The sequence below is a fragment of the Salarias fasciatus genome, chromosome 9 (genome assembly GCF_902148845.1).
Source record: "Salarias fasciatus chromosome 9, fSalaFa1.1, whole genome shotgun sequence".
Classification (NCBI taxonomy): Eukaryota; Metazoa; Chordata; class Actinopteri; order Blenniiformes; family Blenniidae; genus Salarias; species Salarias fasciatus.
In genome coordinates, this window is record NC_043753.1 from 17,796,849 (window position 1) to 17,810,743 (window position 13,895).

General features: G+C 45.6%; 2 protein-coding genes across 2 annotated transcripts; one reads left to right on the forward strand and one right to left on the reverse strand.

Moving 5' to 3' along the window:
* Window positions 1–1,475: 1,475 nt before the first annotated feature.
* maf1b (MAF1 homolog, negative regulator of RNA polymerase III b) lies at window positions 1,476–6,808 on the forward strand. Its single transcript, XM_030099877.1, has 8 exons — window positions 1,476–2,021; window positions 2,939–3,027; window positions 4,635–4,766; window positions 4,851–5,013; window positions 5,110–5,231; window positions 5,356–5,475; window positions 5,587–5,679; window positions 5,771–6,808. Exons 2-8 carry the CDS (start codon window positions 2,945–2,947, stop codon window positions 5,793–5,795), a joined length of 738 nt encoding a protein of 245 aa, XP_029955737.1. The 5' UTR covers window positions 1,476–2,021; window positions 2,939–2,944; the 3' UTR covers window positions 5,796–6,808.
* A 43-nt stretch (window positions 6,809–6,851) lies between these two features.
* Window positions 6,852–13,059, reverse strand: arl8 (ADP-ribosylation factor-like 8). The gene is made up of 6 exons (XM_030099878.1): window positions 12,667–13,059; window positions 10,261–10,321; window positions 10,036–10,183; window positions 9,236–9,319; window positions 8,979–9,130; window positions 6,852–8,379 (listed from the first exon to the last, which is right to left on the reverse strand). The coding sequence occupies exons 1-6, from the start codon at window positions 12,710–12,712 to the stop codon at window positions 8,331–8,333; spliced, it is 540 nt and encodes a 179-aa protein (XP_029955738.1). The 5' UTR covers window positions 12,713–13,059; the 3' UTR covers window positions 6,852–8,330.
* Between the last annotated feature and the right edge of the window lie 836 nt (window positions 13,060–13,895).

Genomic DNA, 13,895 nt, shown 5'->3' on the forward strand with positions numbered 1-13,895 from the left:
AACACTGAAAATGATGCAGTTTTCATGTTGGGCTACTAGCTGGAGCTGTTAGCCATTTTTGTAATGAAACCACACACACACACACACACACACACACACACACACACACACACACAGACAGAACAGGACACTGTAAACATTAAAATGGCGACTCAACCCATCATTTTGACTTTATCTGCAGCACTTGAAGACTTTTGGGAACATTTCATTTCCACCTTCCATCCTTCGTCTCACCATTTCACATTCACTTTCAACACTCTGGTGCTGTTTTGCATTTGATTTTATTAGTCCGGCCAGTTTCTGACTCTCTGGGATTAAAATTCACTCGATTCAACCTTCTTTTTCAACGACGTGTTCTGCATTACTGACTCACAGTTCTGCAACAGTCTGCAGACCGTGAGCTGCTACAGTCTATTTTGTTAGATGAACGTGTTTAATCATTTCTGGTATTGATGGCGTTAATAGCAGGATTTCCTATGAAAACATCTTGTAAACATGTTCAAAAGTTGCATTGATTCATCAAAAACCTTTAACAGAGTAAACTGTCGCCTCTTTGCACATCTGCTCCGCCTGCCTCCCCAGCTCTAGAAGCTCACTCTGAGTAAAGGAACTATATAAAGTAGCGTTAAGGTGTTGCAGGAGGCTTAAATCGTCTCACAGCCAGGTAGAAAAGTCATCGATCTTAATCAGAAAGGTGGTTTTCTTTACATTAGAGTAGCCTGAATGTAGCTCCATCCTAAACGACTAAATTCCATGAAGTCCTGAGATTTCATACTTTGGTCTATTTGTATTGTGTAGAAAATATGCAGAGAACTGATGCGAAAATAAACATAATAAAGACTGTAAAGGCTATTTTCTAAGTAGAAACTACTTTTCTGGGGGTTATTATAGCTTCCTCTAGACATTTCCATTAATGCTGAGGAGCGGTGCCGAACAATACCGATCAGTGCCGGGCAGCGCCGAGGACGAGGAGCGCGGTGCGTCGGACCGCTGCACAGCGGGGCACACGGAACACAGAGCGTCGTGGCGCCCCTTGTACGACCGCGGCGCCCCCCTCGGGACGTGGCGCCCGAGGCGGCCGCCTAGTTCGCCTATGCCTAGAGCCGGCCCTGCATGTAATCACAAATTCAAGTGTTATAAGATCCAAATAAAGAATAAGACATGGTGTAGATAAAATTCCAGATTTTTATAAATCGTATGCATAGTATTATGTAATTTAATTATTCCAGGGCATGGCACACTGGACAGAAACACCTTGTATACAGCGAGCAGCTCTGAATTTGCTCACTTGTTTGGGCTGTTTGGGTTTCTATTTCACCCTGGAGACCGAGAAGGTTTCGACCAATCGTGTTATTTTCCGTCCAAAATTGACAGGTTCGACCGTCCAATCAAAACAGCGACCAGACAAATGTGGGCGGGCTCATCAGTCCAGCCTTTATAAATGAAAGGGGGCTGGGCTTGTTTGTACAGTAGATTCCGTTGTTTAGAGGAGAATAGATGTCTTGTTGAGGTAATCGACGATTTGCAGCAAATTTAGCCCGTTCCGTTAGATCATAAGCTTTATTCAAACCTTTTTACTCGTTTTTTTTCGATCGAGTCGCTGAGAAAAAAGGCGACTTGGTCTCGCTAATCCAGATTCGCTTCTGTGAAATCAGGTCGAAAGGGATGCCGCTGCAGACAGACTCCGACGTACGACGACTGTCTTTGGATTTAATCTCATCGCATTTAATCGGAAAGAGCAGTTTTTGCATAAGTTTAAAAGGCCTCAGAATAACTCCTTCTCGACCGAGTGCTTTCGGAAGATGCTCAAACGCGAGTGCGAATTAATAGCTCGGCTGTGAACTGAAGACAGGAGCGTCAACAGCAGAAAAAAAAGCTAGCGGCTAACTTGACATTAGCTGGTCAACAACAAAGCGCGGCTCGTTAATCTCCGATAAACAGTCCGAGGAAAAACTCGAGTTTCAAAGAATACAGCCGACCGACGTTTGCCCAGCCGCTTTCCGTCTGTGCTGAAATTAAAGGTAAGCAAGGTTTTTTTCGGTTGATAAATGGATGTAGCGAACCAGGAAGAAAGACGATTAACTCGGGTGGGGGAGGGGCGGCGGGCTGTGCAAGAGGAAATAATGTTTTGATGTAGGGGGGAAAAAATCCTCTCGGGGATTTACAGACTCTCGGTATTAAACAGTTAAAGCTTTTTTATTTACTATGATTTCTGTTTTCAAGAAGGCTGCACTGGACACGTCCCGGTGCCAGGTAACCGTTACCTTGGCACCGAGACGTAATCTGGAGATATTTTTGGAATATTTCTGGGTCAGAATAATAACGAGAAGGACCACAGTTAAACGTTTATTACACACCTTAGCCTATGAGGAAAATCTGTAATGTACATTTAATGTAGTTAGATGGTTATTCTTTTCCGGTGGTGTTTTCCGTTTTAGTTTAGCTTGTAGTTCCTCCTTTTCTGTCTTGACAGTCGACACCAGGGAGCTCGTTTGACGTATATGACATTTAAAAAAAAAACACTCCATTAGCGCTGCATAATGGGTCCTCATTGCAAAGTAATAAATAATGCTTTTCCATGCATGAACGCTCTTGCATGCCCACATAATCGTCCTGTCAGCTGGAGCCCCAGTGCTCTAGATTCTGTAAACAACCGATAGTGTTTGATTTGGCTTCGTCTGCACAACATATCTGGTCCCAGCAGAGCTGCAGTCGGAACACAAAACTAAATTGCTTTCTATTTTAATAACGGAGTTGTGCTTTCTTGTTCCATCTCCTTTTTGGTACATCTCCTTTTTGGTACTTTACTTGGCGTTTATCCTCACTGCCAGGAGGGTCATGGTGCATAAAACTAATGAAGACTCCTTTTGAAGTTGAAGTGTGTGTTTTTTTTCGTAATAAGATCTGCCAACAAACTGTCTCTTTCGTTTGGCCATAGGCAACAATGAAACTGTTGGAAAACTCCAGCTTTGAAGCCCTCAGCTCACGCCTGTGTGTGGAAATGGGGGACTCTCGCATCCTTGGCAGGTATGAGTCAGAAATGGGCAGGAAATTTGTATGTTGGTCGGTCATAAAACGCTTATCGTTCAGATAAGCGACTGTTCAGGTTCATTGTCTTCCAAAAAGGTAGGGCACTTCAGCACAGGAATATTTAAACACACACACACACACACAAATCCCTGGCACTGATAGACACACAGACTGCCTTTCAAAGTGACAGATAACTTTACAGTGTCTGTTTGAGTGGAGTAGATTTACAGGCTTAGCAGGAACAACAGCTGTTCCGAACCTTGTCTTTGTGTTTATTGTACAGCATGACCGTATTACCTATAAGCAACTTCTTATCTGGCTGAAATTCACATTGAGAGGGGAGTGAGCATATGAGAGGTACAGTTGGTAGCTCATGCTGTTCATAAACAGGGTTGTAGTGCAAACAATCACTTGTTTGTTACTTGATATCGTAATAACAAATTACTACACTATAGTCCCACTTTCAGGGTCTGGATGGAAAGTTAATGAATAACACCAGTGTTGTTTTTTTTTTTCTTTTTTTCTTGTCGCTGTAGGATAAAGGTGAGGTTATGTAAAGCTGGAGGACAGACTTTTAGTGTGCTTACATAAAGGGCAGTGGGTTGTACAGATATGCAGCCCAGTCTGCGTGTGGGTGGTGACACCACTCTCCGGTGGTTGTTGTGACACAGAGTGACGCAGAGCTCATTGTCCCCCTCGCCCCACTCTGCGATCGGTCTGGTGACCGTTGTGGAGCGTGTGGTGTATGTACACATACATGGTGACACAGCATGACAGCTGAGTGCTCCTGGAGCGGCCAGGCTGAGTTTTAGACTGCTTAGGAGATTAGTGAGGCAGCAGGATGCGAGCTAAGTGTACATGTCAGGCTTCCAACGCGTTCATGGCATTTCCTGCAGACCTGTAGAGAAGAACATATAACATAAAACAGCATTTAATTTCACTGCTCTGTTGCACCGCTAACTCTACAAATTTGTTTTTTTGTTGTCGGTTGAATAAACAAATGGCATGACTAGCAAGTCCAATATTAACTAAATACAGTCCAGTGGAAATAAGCTGGTATGGAAATAGAGTAGTGTTTGTGATCTCCTCACAGTCCTCGGCTTACCCGCACTGTTTAGGCGGCCGGTCAGCTGTGTTGTGGTGAAATACCAGAGCATCTATTTCCACTCCGTCGTCCTCTGATGCCCCTATATTTAGCCTCTCAGGATAGCCTGACTATTGAGACCCTTTCCAATCCTGAGTTGCACAACCTTTTGCTCTTATATAACCTTGAGGTAGGAGTGGCAAAATAAACAAGTGCACAGCAGTCTGCTCCTCTCACATATCGGTATCGGCAGCGTCTGACCTAGAAACATGACAGAGCAGGCAGGACATTTTAGCACCCAGCTGTCAGGTGTTCCCACAGATAGGAGTGGAAACATACGACCTCTCTTATCAACAGACGGTCTGCCAGCTAAGCTGGATGCGTTTGATGTTTAAACTGTGAGAGAGGGACTGATATGACGCTCCTCATCTCAGTGCTGCAGCGGCCTGAAATATATTATGTTTGAATATGTATGTTTGAAAAGTGCTTATAGTCTGGATTCCCCTTTTCTGTGTGGCAGGATCGAGAGTTACTCCTGCAAGATGGCAGGAGACGACAAACACATGTTTAAGCAGTTCTGCCAGGAGGGGGAGCCACACGTCCTGGAGGCCCTCTCTCCCCCTCAGTCCACCAGCGCCACCAGCCCCTCACAGTCAGTACCGCAGTCCCGTCTGGTCCCTGGTGATGATGTCTGTGGGTTTGTGAGGAGTGTTTGACTGTTTTGTTGCGTGTGCAGGCTGGGCAAGAGCAGCGAGGACGGAGAAAACCCTCTGAGTGACAAGTGCTGCAGGAAGACGCTCTTCTACCTCATCACCACCCTGAACGAGTCCTTCAGGCCGGACTACGACTTCAGTGCGGCACGGGCCCACGAGTTCAGCCGCGAGCCCAGCCTCAACTGGGTCAGTGCGCCCCCCCCCCCCCCCCCTGCGGACTCTTCCTCCTCCCAGCCGATGAAGAGTCTCCCTCACTGATTACTGACTGGGACTTGTCTCCAGGTGGCGAACGCAGTCAACAGCAGCCTGTTCTCTGCGGTGGGGGAGGAGTTTAACTCCCTGGGGCCTGAACTATGGAACGCCATGGACCAGGAGATCAACCTGCAGGGCTGTGACATTTACAGGTAGGAGGTCGCTTTCATTTGAAGCTCCATGTCAGAAAGATTTATTTTTTTGCTGCTGTACATTGCAGGAAGTTGCTCAATTAGATCAAATGAAACCTTCTTAGAATGTAACTTCTGTTCACAGCTACAACCCAGATCTGGACTCGGACCCTTTCGGTGAAGAGGGCAGTCTGTGGTCCTTCAATTACTTCTTCTACAACAAGAAGCTGAAGAGGATTGTGTTCTTCACGTGCCGCTCCATCAGGTCAGTAACAGCAATACTTCTCACCAGATCGTAAAGATATAATGTGCATTTTAACCTTCATGGTAGATTAAACTTACCGAGTCTGAGCACTAAAACCATCTGTTGCTGCAGCGTCCTGAGCAGCTATGGTCGCGGTTGCCTCGACAACGAGTTGGACATGGAGCTGGATGACGAGGAGGAGATGGACGGCTTCTGCGAGGACAGGTGAGACGAGCGATCCAACCCTTTTGCTCAACACGGCTATTGTCTGAAGTGGGTTTCTAACCATGGTCCCTCCTCCTCCTCCTTCTCCCAGGTGCCCCAGAGCTCTGTGTGTCTAGACGTCACACACCCTTCAGCCAAAGATGAGCAGTCTTGGCTTTTTCCTTCTACCATTTCTTCGCTCCATCTACTTCTTCTGTTGTTGTTTCGATTCGTGGGATGTGGCCGCCTCGTCCAAAGCTACCTTCACACTTTAGACTTACTGCATGTCCTTCTGGTCAGCCGCCGGGCGACTGTGCGTCGGTGGTCGTGAATGATCTGTGATGGTCCCTTGTTGATTGTCCAGTACTTTTTTTTTTTTTTTTTCTTTGCTCCCTGACCCCCGAGCTGGAAACGGCCAGCTTCTCCAAAGAGACCACTTCATGGACGGTCGAGCTGAAGGCGGTCCGGTTGGAAAACAGACTGCTGCGGGGTTGGGTGTTTTGCCAATGATGTCAGGAAGAGGAGTCCAGGAAACACCAGCATCTATGAACACTGTTTCAAGTTTTGATATTCCCACCTGGAACTGGGCCGAGTTCATAAAAGAGACTGAGTGATCAGCCGAGAACTCTTCTGTTCCTCATCTTTAGCTGCTTTCTTTTGCTTTCCCTGTGTGAAGTTACTGTCAGATTTTATTTTTTTTTCTTTCAAATCTAAATATGTTGCATTTATTACTGAAACTTGTTCAATCTTGGCTCCGTGTGCTCCTCTGTTTCCTCTCTAGCAGGACGGGGGAAGTCCCGGCCTCGGCCTGGCAGCTTAGAACACCTAACATTCACTTTAGTTCCTTCATGTGTTCATTATTCAGTATATTTTTTTATTCTCCAGATTGAACCCCCACTCATCCCTGAACGTATCCTGCCAGTGTTTTTCTTCGCTCGTTACCTCGGCACAAAAGGCTTCAGTGAAAAGTGAATGTATGGTCCAGTTTAAAAGACAGAAACGTGGCAGAGGTTCCTTTCTAAAAGTTGAGATGCTCCCCTATGCGTTCTTTAAAAGTAGGTAGGAGTTTTGTGTCTTTTATCAACTGCTCTGTGCTTCGTTTGATCAGCCAATATATCGCAGCTGTGAATAAAACTGGTGTTTGGATCAGTGCGGCGCAGTGTGTCCTTCAGAATGAGGAACGTGGAACGGTCAAAGTTCAAAAACAAACTTTTATTGGAAATGGAGCTGAAATACAGTACATGACCCGGACTAAACGTCACCGCACAGTATGATCAGTTTCCTCGCTCTGTGAGCTCAAGGTAAACGCTGTGAACGGTCTGGGGGCCGCACGGCTGGTGTGAAAAGGACCTTCCTCACAAAATACCCCAGAGGCAACACCCCCCGCCCCCCCCCCCACTCCCCCAGACCCCAATGGTTCCGTTCTTTCTCCACTCTGACTCGATGAAACTCATGCACCTCCTCCTTTTTTGGCCACTGCAGAACTTGTAGAAGGTTTAACAAGGTTTCAAAGTGACACGTGCATAGATCTGTCGGCGAGTTCGAGGAATTCTTTTACCAGGTTGGAGATGGGAACGGGAGGTAAAAAAAAAAAAAAGTCACAGGCAGCCCTCCAGACACTGGGAACAGCTCGGTTAAGGCTGAGGATCAAGTATTAAAAACTATGTAACGGCCGTTAGGTTTGCGTTTATGCTACTGAACGACTGAGCGGATACTCGGCTTCCCGTTAAAGTGTGTGTCGCCTGTTCGACGGCGGCGACTCGTTCTGATCCCTTTGTTCGAAGAGTAGAAAAGGTGGAATATGACTTAAGGAGATGACGCAGAAATCAAAGACCCTGGGCGAGGAGCTAACTCACGCTGATGAAAGTCATGCCTACGAAGCAAAAAACGAAATTAAATAAGTCACAACGCATTCCTTAAAAAACAGAGCATTTACATTTAAAATACTGTTAATAAAACCGAGTGTTGTATTTGCATTTAAAACCATGTTGCATGGTTAAGTTAATTTTGAGGATACAGAAAGTAAAAAAATTAGCATGCTTAATGCTGCAAATCGACACCACGATAATGCCCAAGTACAGGCTCACAGGTAATAAAATAGGACTTCTGTAGTTCCCCCATGATTCAATGTGGCACCAGTATTATTATTTTAAGTGAGAACAACCACCGACAGTGTAGCTTATGGAGCTGAAATGAAATGTAACGGATATATCAATAGCTGTGCTGAGAACCAAAACACATCATGAGAACTTTTTATGAGTCATTGTGCAGTGTAACAAATCCTCCCACCAAAACAGCCTCCACAATACTGCTTTGTGACAAATTACAAAAAAAACAAAAGACCTGGTGTGTGTATGTGGACTTCCACATGGTGCTTATGGCATCCTCTGCTCTGATTAATGTAACATGATATGTATGTAGTGTCAACGGCGGCGGAGTCCTCTCTCTCCTCCGCTGTGAGAGCCTGCTTTAAAGGTCTCTTCTTCACTCCTGCTGACCGGGACGAGCACCAGATCCACTGAAGCCTCGGTGCAGCGCTCCCGAATCTGACTTTAGAAAAAATAAAATAAAGAAGTAAAAAAAAAAAAAAAAAAGGTAAGGATGAGCCAACGTGTCGGGCCACCGCGGGGGTGGTGCAGGTAGACAGGCCATCGCAGGCCGGGGGGGCGGGGCTATCTGAGTCCAGCTCTGGAGGTCATCCACTCGAGACCTTGGCACAATCTGAGGAAACAAGAAGGAGAGATTACTGCAGGAAAGACGAGTTTCCAGTACACCGTTTCTCCGTCCTGACAGCAGAGATAAGAAGTAAACGATCAAAGGGAGCAGAGCTTGCAGATATCTCTAATTCTGTCCTGCTACACAACTTTAAAACACTTAATTTTTTTTTTATTTTAGTTGGACAGGCCTCCTCAAGGGGGCGCCAGAGGGCTTCATGTCATCACGGCACTTTTCTGTCCCAAATCGTGAGAAGAAAAATGAGATCTAAGCAGCTTTTCACAACAACGTGAAGGCTCATCCTGACACTCAAAGCCTTGTTTCCGAGTGAACAGAGGGGAAGAAAACACATCATGGATGAACCGATTGATATAAAGTTGGAATGCATGACTTTAAAAAGTTTTTTTTCCCCCTTGATGACTGATTGCTTTTTTTTCCTTTTTTCTTTTTCGCATGATTAACCAAAGCAGATGAAAAGCGTGTGTGTGTGTGTGTGTGATCGCTATGCCTCAGGGCTCAGCAGCTGGATGAGGGTGGGGTCTTCATGGTATTTCAGTGTGTAATGCAGAGTTTATTGAAAGCGTGCCGACGCCGTCACGTCTTACCCCTCTCCTGTCAGCGCGCAGCAGGACTGTATGTGCCAGGGGTGGTCTTTGATGGAGCTCAGGGTGAGGTATTTGGAGATCTCGGCCGCGGACATGCAGTCCTTCATATCCTGCTTATTGGCAAATATCAACACAGCTGCTTTCCGCAGGTCCTGAGGGAGATGGAGGGGGAACAACAATGAAGGCGTGACCCCGTCCCCGCCCCCCCCCGCGCGCTCTCTGCCACCTTTTCAAACCGCGAGCTGTAAACAATGTACCTCGTGAGCCAGCATCCTGTAGAGCTCCTCTTTAGAGATGGCCAGCCGCTCTCTGTCCGTGCTGTCCACCACCAGGATGATGAACTGCGGGGCAGAGAGAAGGCAGAAATCACACACCCGGCGACCGCTTTTCAAAAACACATTCACGCCGATTAAATGCGACACGGCGGGAGGTCATTTCCAGCTCCTTTTCAGATAAAGTGAGCGTCTCCGAATGACAAAAGACAGAGGAGACGTGACGGACGAGGCCTGAGAAGGAGGCAGAAGATGTACCGGCGTGAATGTGACCCTCGTCTCAACATGACCGTGGCGTTGACATGAAGAGATAAAAAAAAACAGGTTACTCCAGTAACTCCAGCATCCGGGCGACGCTCACGTCAAGCAGGTCAGTTTGTTGAAAGAAAAAAAATGCCTGAATGTGAAAGTTTGACTTGCACAGGAATTTTCTGACAACAAAGCAGAACAAAAGAGGAGGAATCAGGTTGTGTGTGTGTGTATGTGTGTGTGTTGTGTGTGGTCCTACTTTAACCCTTTTCTGAGTATTCCGTGTCATGCATTGGGTCTGTGCTACAATAGTGAACTCTCCTCAGGATCTCCCACACATCTGCCCCTGCGGCGAGAGCAGCAGCTGACCCCGGCTCTGCATTTCAGAGGCTTTTGTGATTGGGCTGACCTCTGACCTTGGGCGGACCCCGCTGCCGTCTGTGCTCCGAACAACCACACCAGCTGCTGAGCTGAGAGGAGGAGGGGGAAAAAAAAAAAAAAAAGAAAACCCAGTGGAAAGAAGCAGGGTTTCTCACCTCTGTGTTGGAATAGTAGGTGTTCCAGGAGGACCGGAGAGACTCCTGCCCTCCTATATCCCACATCAGGAAGTGTGTGTTCTTCACCACGATCTCCTCCACGTTGCTTCCGATGGTGGGCGAAGTGTGGACCACCTCGTTCATCAAACTTGAGCAGAATCATCAAATGAGTTCTTGCAAGCCGAGCCATTTTGAGAAGCTGACAGCAACAAGTCAAGTACTCACAACTGGTAGAGGATAGTGGTTTTCCCTGCATTGTCGAGGCCCACGATGATCACTTTGTGCTCTGAAATGAACATAGAACATTTGTGATTTCCTCCCCCCTATAATCTGTCAGAAATTCAGTTTCCAGGAGGTGAGAAAACCATGTGTGAACTAACACGCGTCACTCGGTCGGTATAAAAACATTACGTGACACAGAAAGCATTCATGCCATTCAACTGAAAATCATAAAAGCTGAACTTCCTTCCTTCCTCGACTCTTCCCTGACCTCATTCTTCCAAACATAGCAATGGCTACAGTAACCCCCCCCACCTCCATTCATAAACCAGGCCAGAAGAAAAGTGAGGGTTTTGATAACTGTGAAGTGTGAAGTAAGGTAAACAGGCAGGGGGCAAATACCAAATCAGAGCAGACACATTCATGACAAAACAGCCCGGCTGAGTGTTTTGACTTTTCGGCCCTTCTGAGGCCTCCGTCTGCCCCAGAGGAAGGAAGTTTGCCCAGAGGACTCGCAGTTCAGAGGACTCCGTGAACCATGCAGGGTTTGAAAGGACGCTCGAATAGGAGCCACCAGGAGACCGCTCACTCAGCGCAATTAACAGCCAAGAAAAAAAAATAAATCGGACATTTCACAAACCCCAGAGACTGAAGACTGTGAACACAATCAACTGATCATATTACTCCAGTAAAAAGGCTCGTCCACACTCGGGTGTGGATTGGGAACAGTAACAGCAGAGTATCCACCTTCCCGTCTGGTGGGTTTTGTTTCCTTCTGTCCACACTGCGTTGATTACGTGCATTTAGCCGCAACTTTGAGTCGGACGACTTCACTCACACCACGCTGTAATCTCCTTAAGTGAGTGAAACTTGACACTGGGATCAGCGTAATCCCGAGTTAGGGATGGTAAGCAGGTGTAGGTGTAGAGTCTGCTGTCCTCCGGGCCAGGCAGTATTACCACAGTGGTGAAAGGAGCTACCACCAAAGGCCTCAGCCCCAATCCCCAGGCAGATCATACTAAATCTCAAGTTCCCAAACTCTTGGAAGTGTGCAAACATGTGGACTGAAAACTAAATACAATGATGCACAAGTCTACATTTTCACTTTAAAGAATACCAACCCAGTTTTTATGTAATTCAAGAGGTGAAAAAGAGCAAAACAACCTTTTCACCACACTGTAACTCTTTTTTTTTTTTTTTTACACGTCCCTCCATACATGTATTGGCATAGGAGCCTCTTTTGTTTGTATAGCAAATATTGTCAGTGGGTGATAGGTCTAGGCTGCAGGCAGGCCAGTTTTACTCCCAGATTTATTATTTCAAACGACAACTATGATTCAGGAAAATTACTTCAATTAAAATGAGCTTAAGAAGGAGACATCTCTGCCTGTTGTTAGTGTCTGGCTGAATACAGCGTTGCTCTCAGTCCTACTTTCACGTAGGTTTTTACTTAAGCGCTGGCTGAACACCTGAAGGTCACAGCCAGCTCATAGCCTTTTCAGCTGTCTCTTCTGTGCAGACTTGTTCAGATTCTCTGAATATTTTAATTGCGTTGAGAGCAGCAGATGATTAAATTCACATCTTTTCCCCAGTTACCTCTTAAACGTATTCACAAACTGTTGCACTGGGGATTGAATTTCCCCATGAAGTACCTACTTTAGAGACGTACTACCCAAATGAATACCGAGCTGTTCCATTAGCACATCTCTTGTTGCCTTTGTTCCATCATTTACCAAATACAATAACAGTGTCACGCTTAATAAAGGACATTTAAGTGATACATTTATTGTTTTTTACGCGGACAATATCATCTGTAAGTTTGCACCATAATTTCAAGCAAAAATAACAACATATACTAAAACGACAACTAGAAAACACGTGCAATTTTATTTAGAACTTTTTGCAAACCCTATATGTTTAGGCTAAACAAGAATCCATAGATTTGTAACTTGGAAAGAGAGAAAGCAGCAACAGCTGCATGATTTGTGACTTTCCTGTGAAAAACATCACTCAAAGCATCTGAATCCGTGTGAGTCCAGACGGAACATCTCTCTAAAAACTAAAGGGGATGTTTACAAACTCCCAGAAAGAGGATTTATGCTTTTTAGGCAACTACGAGACGTAAGGTAATCGTGTTGGTTGAGAAAACAGACGAAAAGCAGCGGCGGCCCCCGAGCTGTCCACAAAGTGCAGTTGAACTGGTTGTTGTTGTCGTGTGAGTGGAACAAAGACACTTCAGCTGGCAGGGCAGCCGGAGTGCTGAAGTCAAAGAGATGTGCAGCGAGATAATTCTCCCCCATCTGTTACCGCTGCTCACTTTGTGCTAACGGGCTAACACCTCTCATTATCCCCGGCTGAGCGGCTCGCAGGGGGGTTAGTGAGCCGTAACAATCCCCCCGGATCGACACCCACCTTGGTTACAGAAGAAGCTCCAGAGTTTGGCGAATATGAGGCCCATTCTCACGGTCGATACCGACGTCTCTCTGTGTACAGCGGCCGGCGGCAGCTCCAAGCTTCTCCGTTCCTTCGTTCTCACGGTGCAGTCCGCGGCTAGCTAACATTAGCTGGATGATCTCTTTTCTGCAGGGACTCCATGCGAACCGGTAACATCCAAAGCGGAGCTGATGAAGGGATGGACACCGTGGGTTGGCGACTTCCCGCTGTGGGCTGTCCGTGAAGCCTCCGCAGAGCGCTCAAGTCGGGGAGTGTTGGAGAGCCGCTCGGCGTGGACTGCGCTGGCTCCGTGGCTCCGCTCCCTTTGCCCGTTAGCTGCCAGCTCCGGTGCTACGACCAAAATCGCAACGCAGACAATTCAGTGATTTTCCGGTTACGTGATGACGTCATTGCACATACGTCGGGGTTTTAAAAACTTGACTTGAAGTATCTTATATTTATCTCACGTAAATGTAAGCTTTCAAAAAATATATGGTACAAATTCCAATGAGCTATCTAACATTTACCCCTTGCAATGCATTGTCCTTCGAATAATTCTTAGTTATGCATAATTTTTCAGGCAAAATGCTATTACAAATGGATAATACGACAGGTTTGTGTTACAAATAATAAAGTGCACAAAGCACGTTTGTCTTTATCTTCAGAAGAGACAGACTCATCTGAAGATCCAAATTGGGAGATTTTCTCTTCTCCCTTATAAATATTGTGCTTCTATTAAGGTGCTCTACAAACTTCTGCCAGGATAGGTTCCATCCTGTTTTGTAATGACAAAATAACACATTGATTACTGCAATAATTGTAATCTATTGCTCATTTTCATATTTCATATTTAATTTGCAGATTCACTCATCATCAGAATATGTCATCTCAGTAATCGTCTGTTATCCTGTTTCTGTTTTTATTCTTTTTTCTTTACTTCTATTATTTATCCTGTATTCAGTAAGCTATTTTGTAACTTTTACAGTTTGCTGTGTCCAGTACTGTCGATAGATAGATAGATAGATAGATAGATAGATACACTTCACCAAATGTTTCTTGAAATATTTTAAAGTCATTGATTTAAAAAAGCTGATAAAATATAGTCAAGTTAAACTTAAAATACACACGAAGAAAAAGGAAAACAGTATACGTCGAAATATATTTATAAAGACGCACAAACAAAAAACCCAGCGCTGAGCCACGTGACC

What these genes read in the sequence shown, in the direction of transcription:
- maf1b (XM_030099877.1), top strand. Translation starts at nt 2,945, where the DNA reads ATGAAACTGTTGGAAAACTCCAGCTTTGAAGCCCTCAGCTCACGCCTG. An exon ending in GACTCTCGCATCCTTGGCAG is followed by an intron (nt 3,028 to 4,634) that starts GTATGAGTCAGA and finishes TCTGTGTGGCAG; the next exon opens with GATCGAGAGTTACTCCTGCA. An exon ending in GACGGCTTCTGCGAGGACAG is followed by an intron (nt 5,680 to 5,770) that starts GTGAGACGAGCG and finishes TCCTTCTCCCAG; the next exon opens with GTGCCCCAGAGCTCTGTGTG.
- arl8 (XM_030099878.1), bottom strand. Translation starts at nt 12,712, where the DNA reads ATGGGCCTCATATTCGCCAAACTCTGGAGCTTCTTCTGTAACCAAG. An exon ending in ACCACTATCCTCTACCAGTT is followed by an intron (nt 10,184 to 10,260) that starts GTGAGTACTTGA and finishes ATTCTGCTCAAG; the next exon opens with TTTGATGAACGAGGTGGTCC. An exon ending in TGCGCGCTGACAGGAGAGGG is followed by an intron (nt 8,380 to 8,978) that starts GTAAGACGTGAC and finishes TTGTTTCCTCAG; the next exon opens with ATTGTGCCAAGGTCTCGAGT.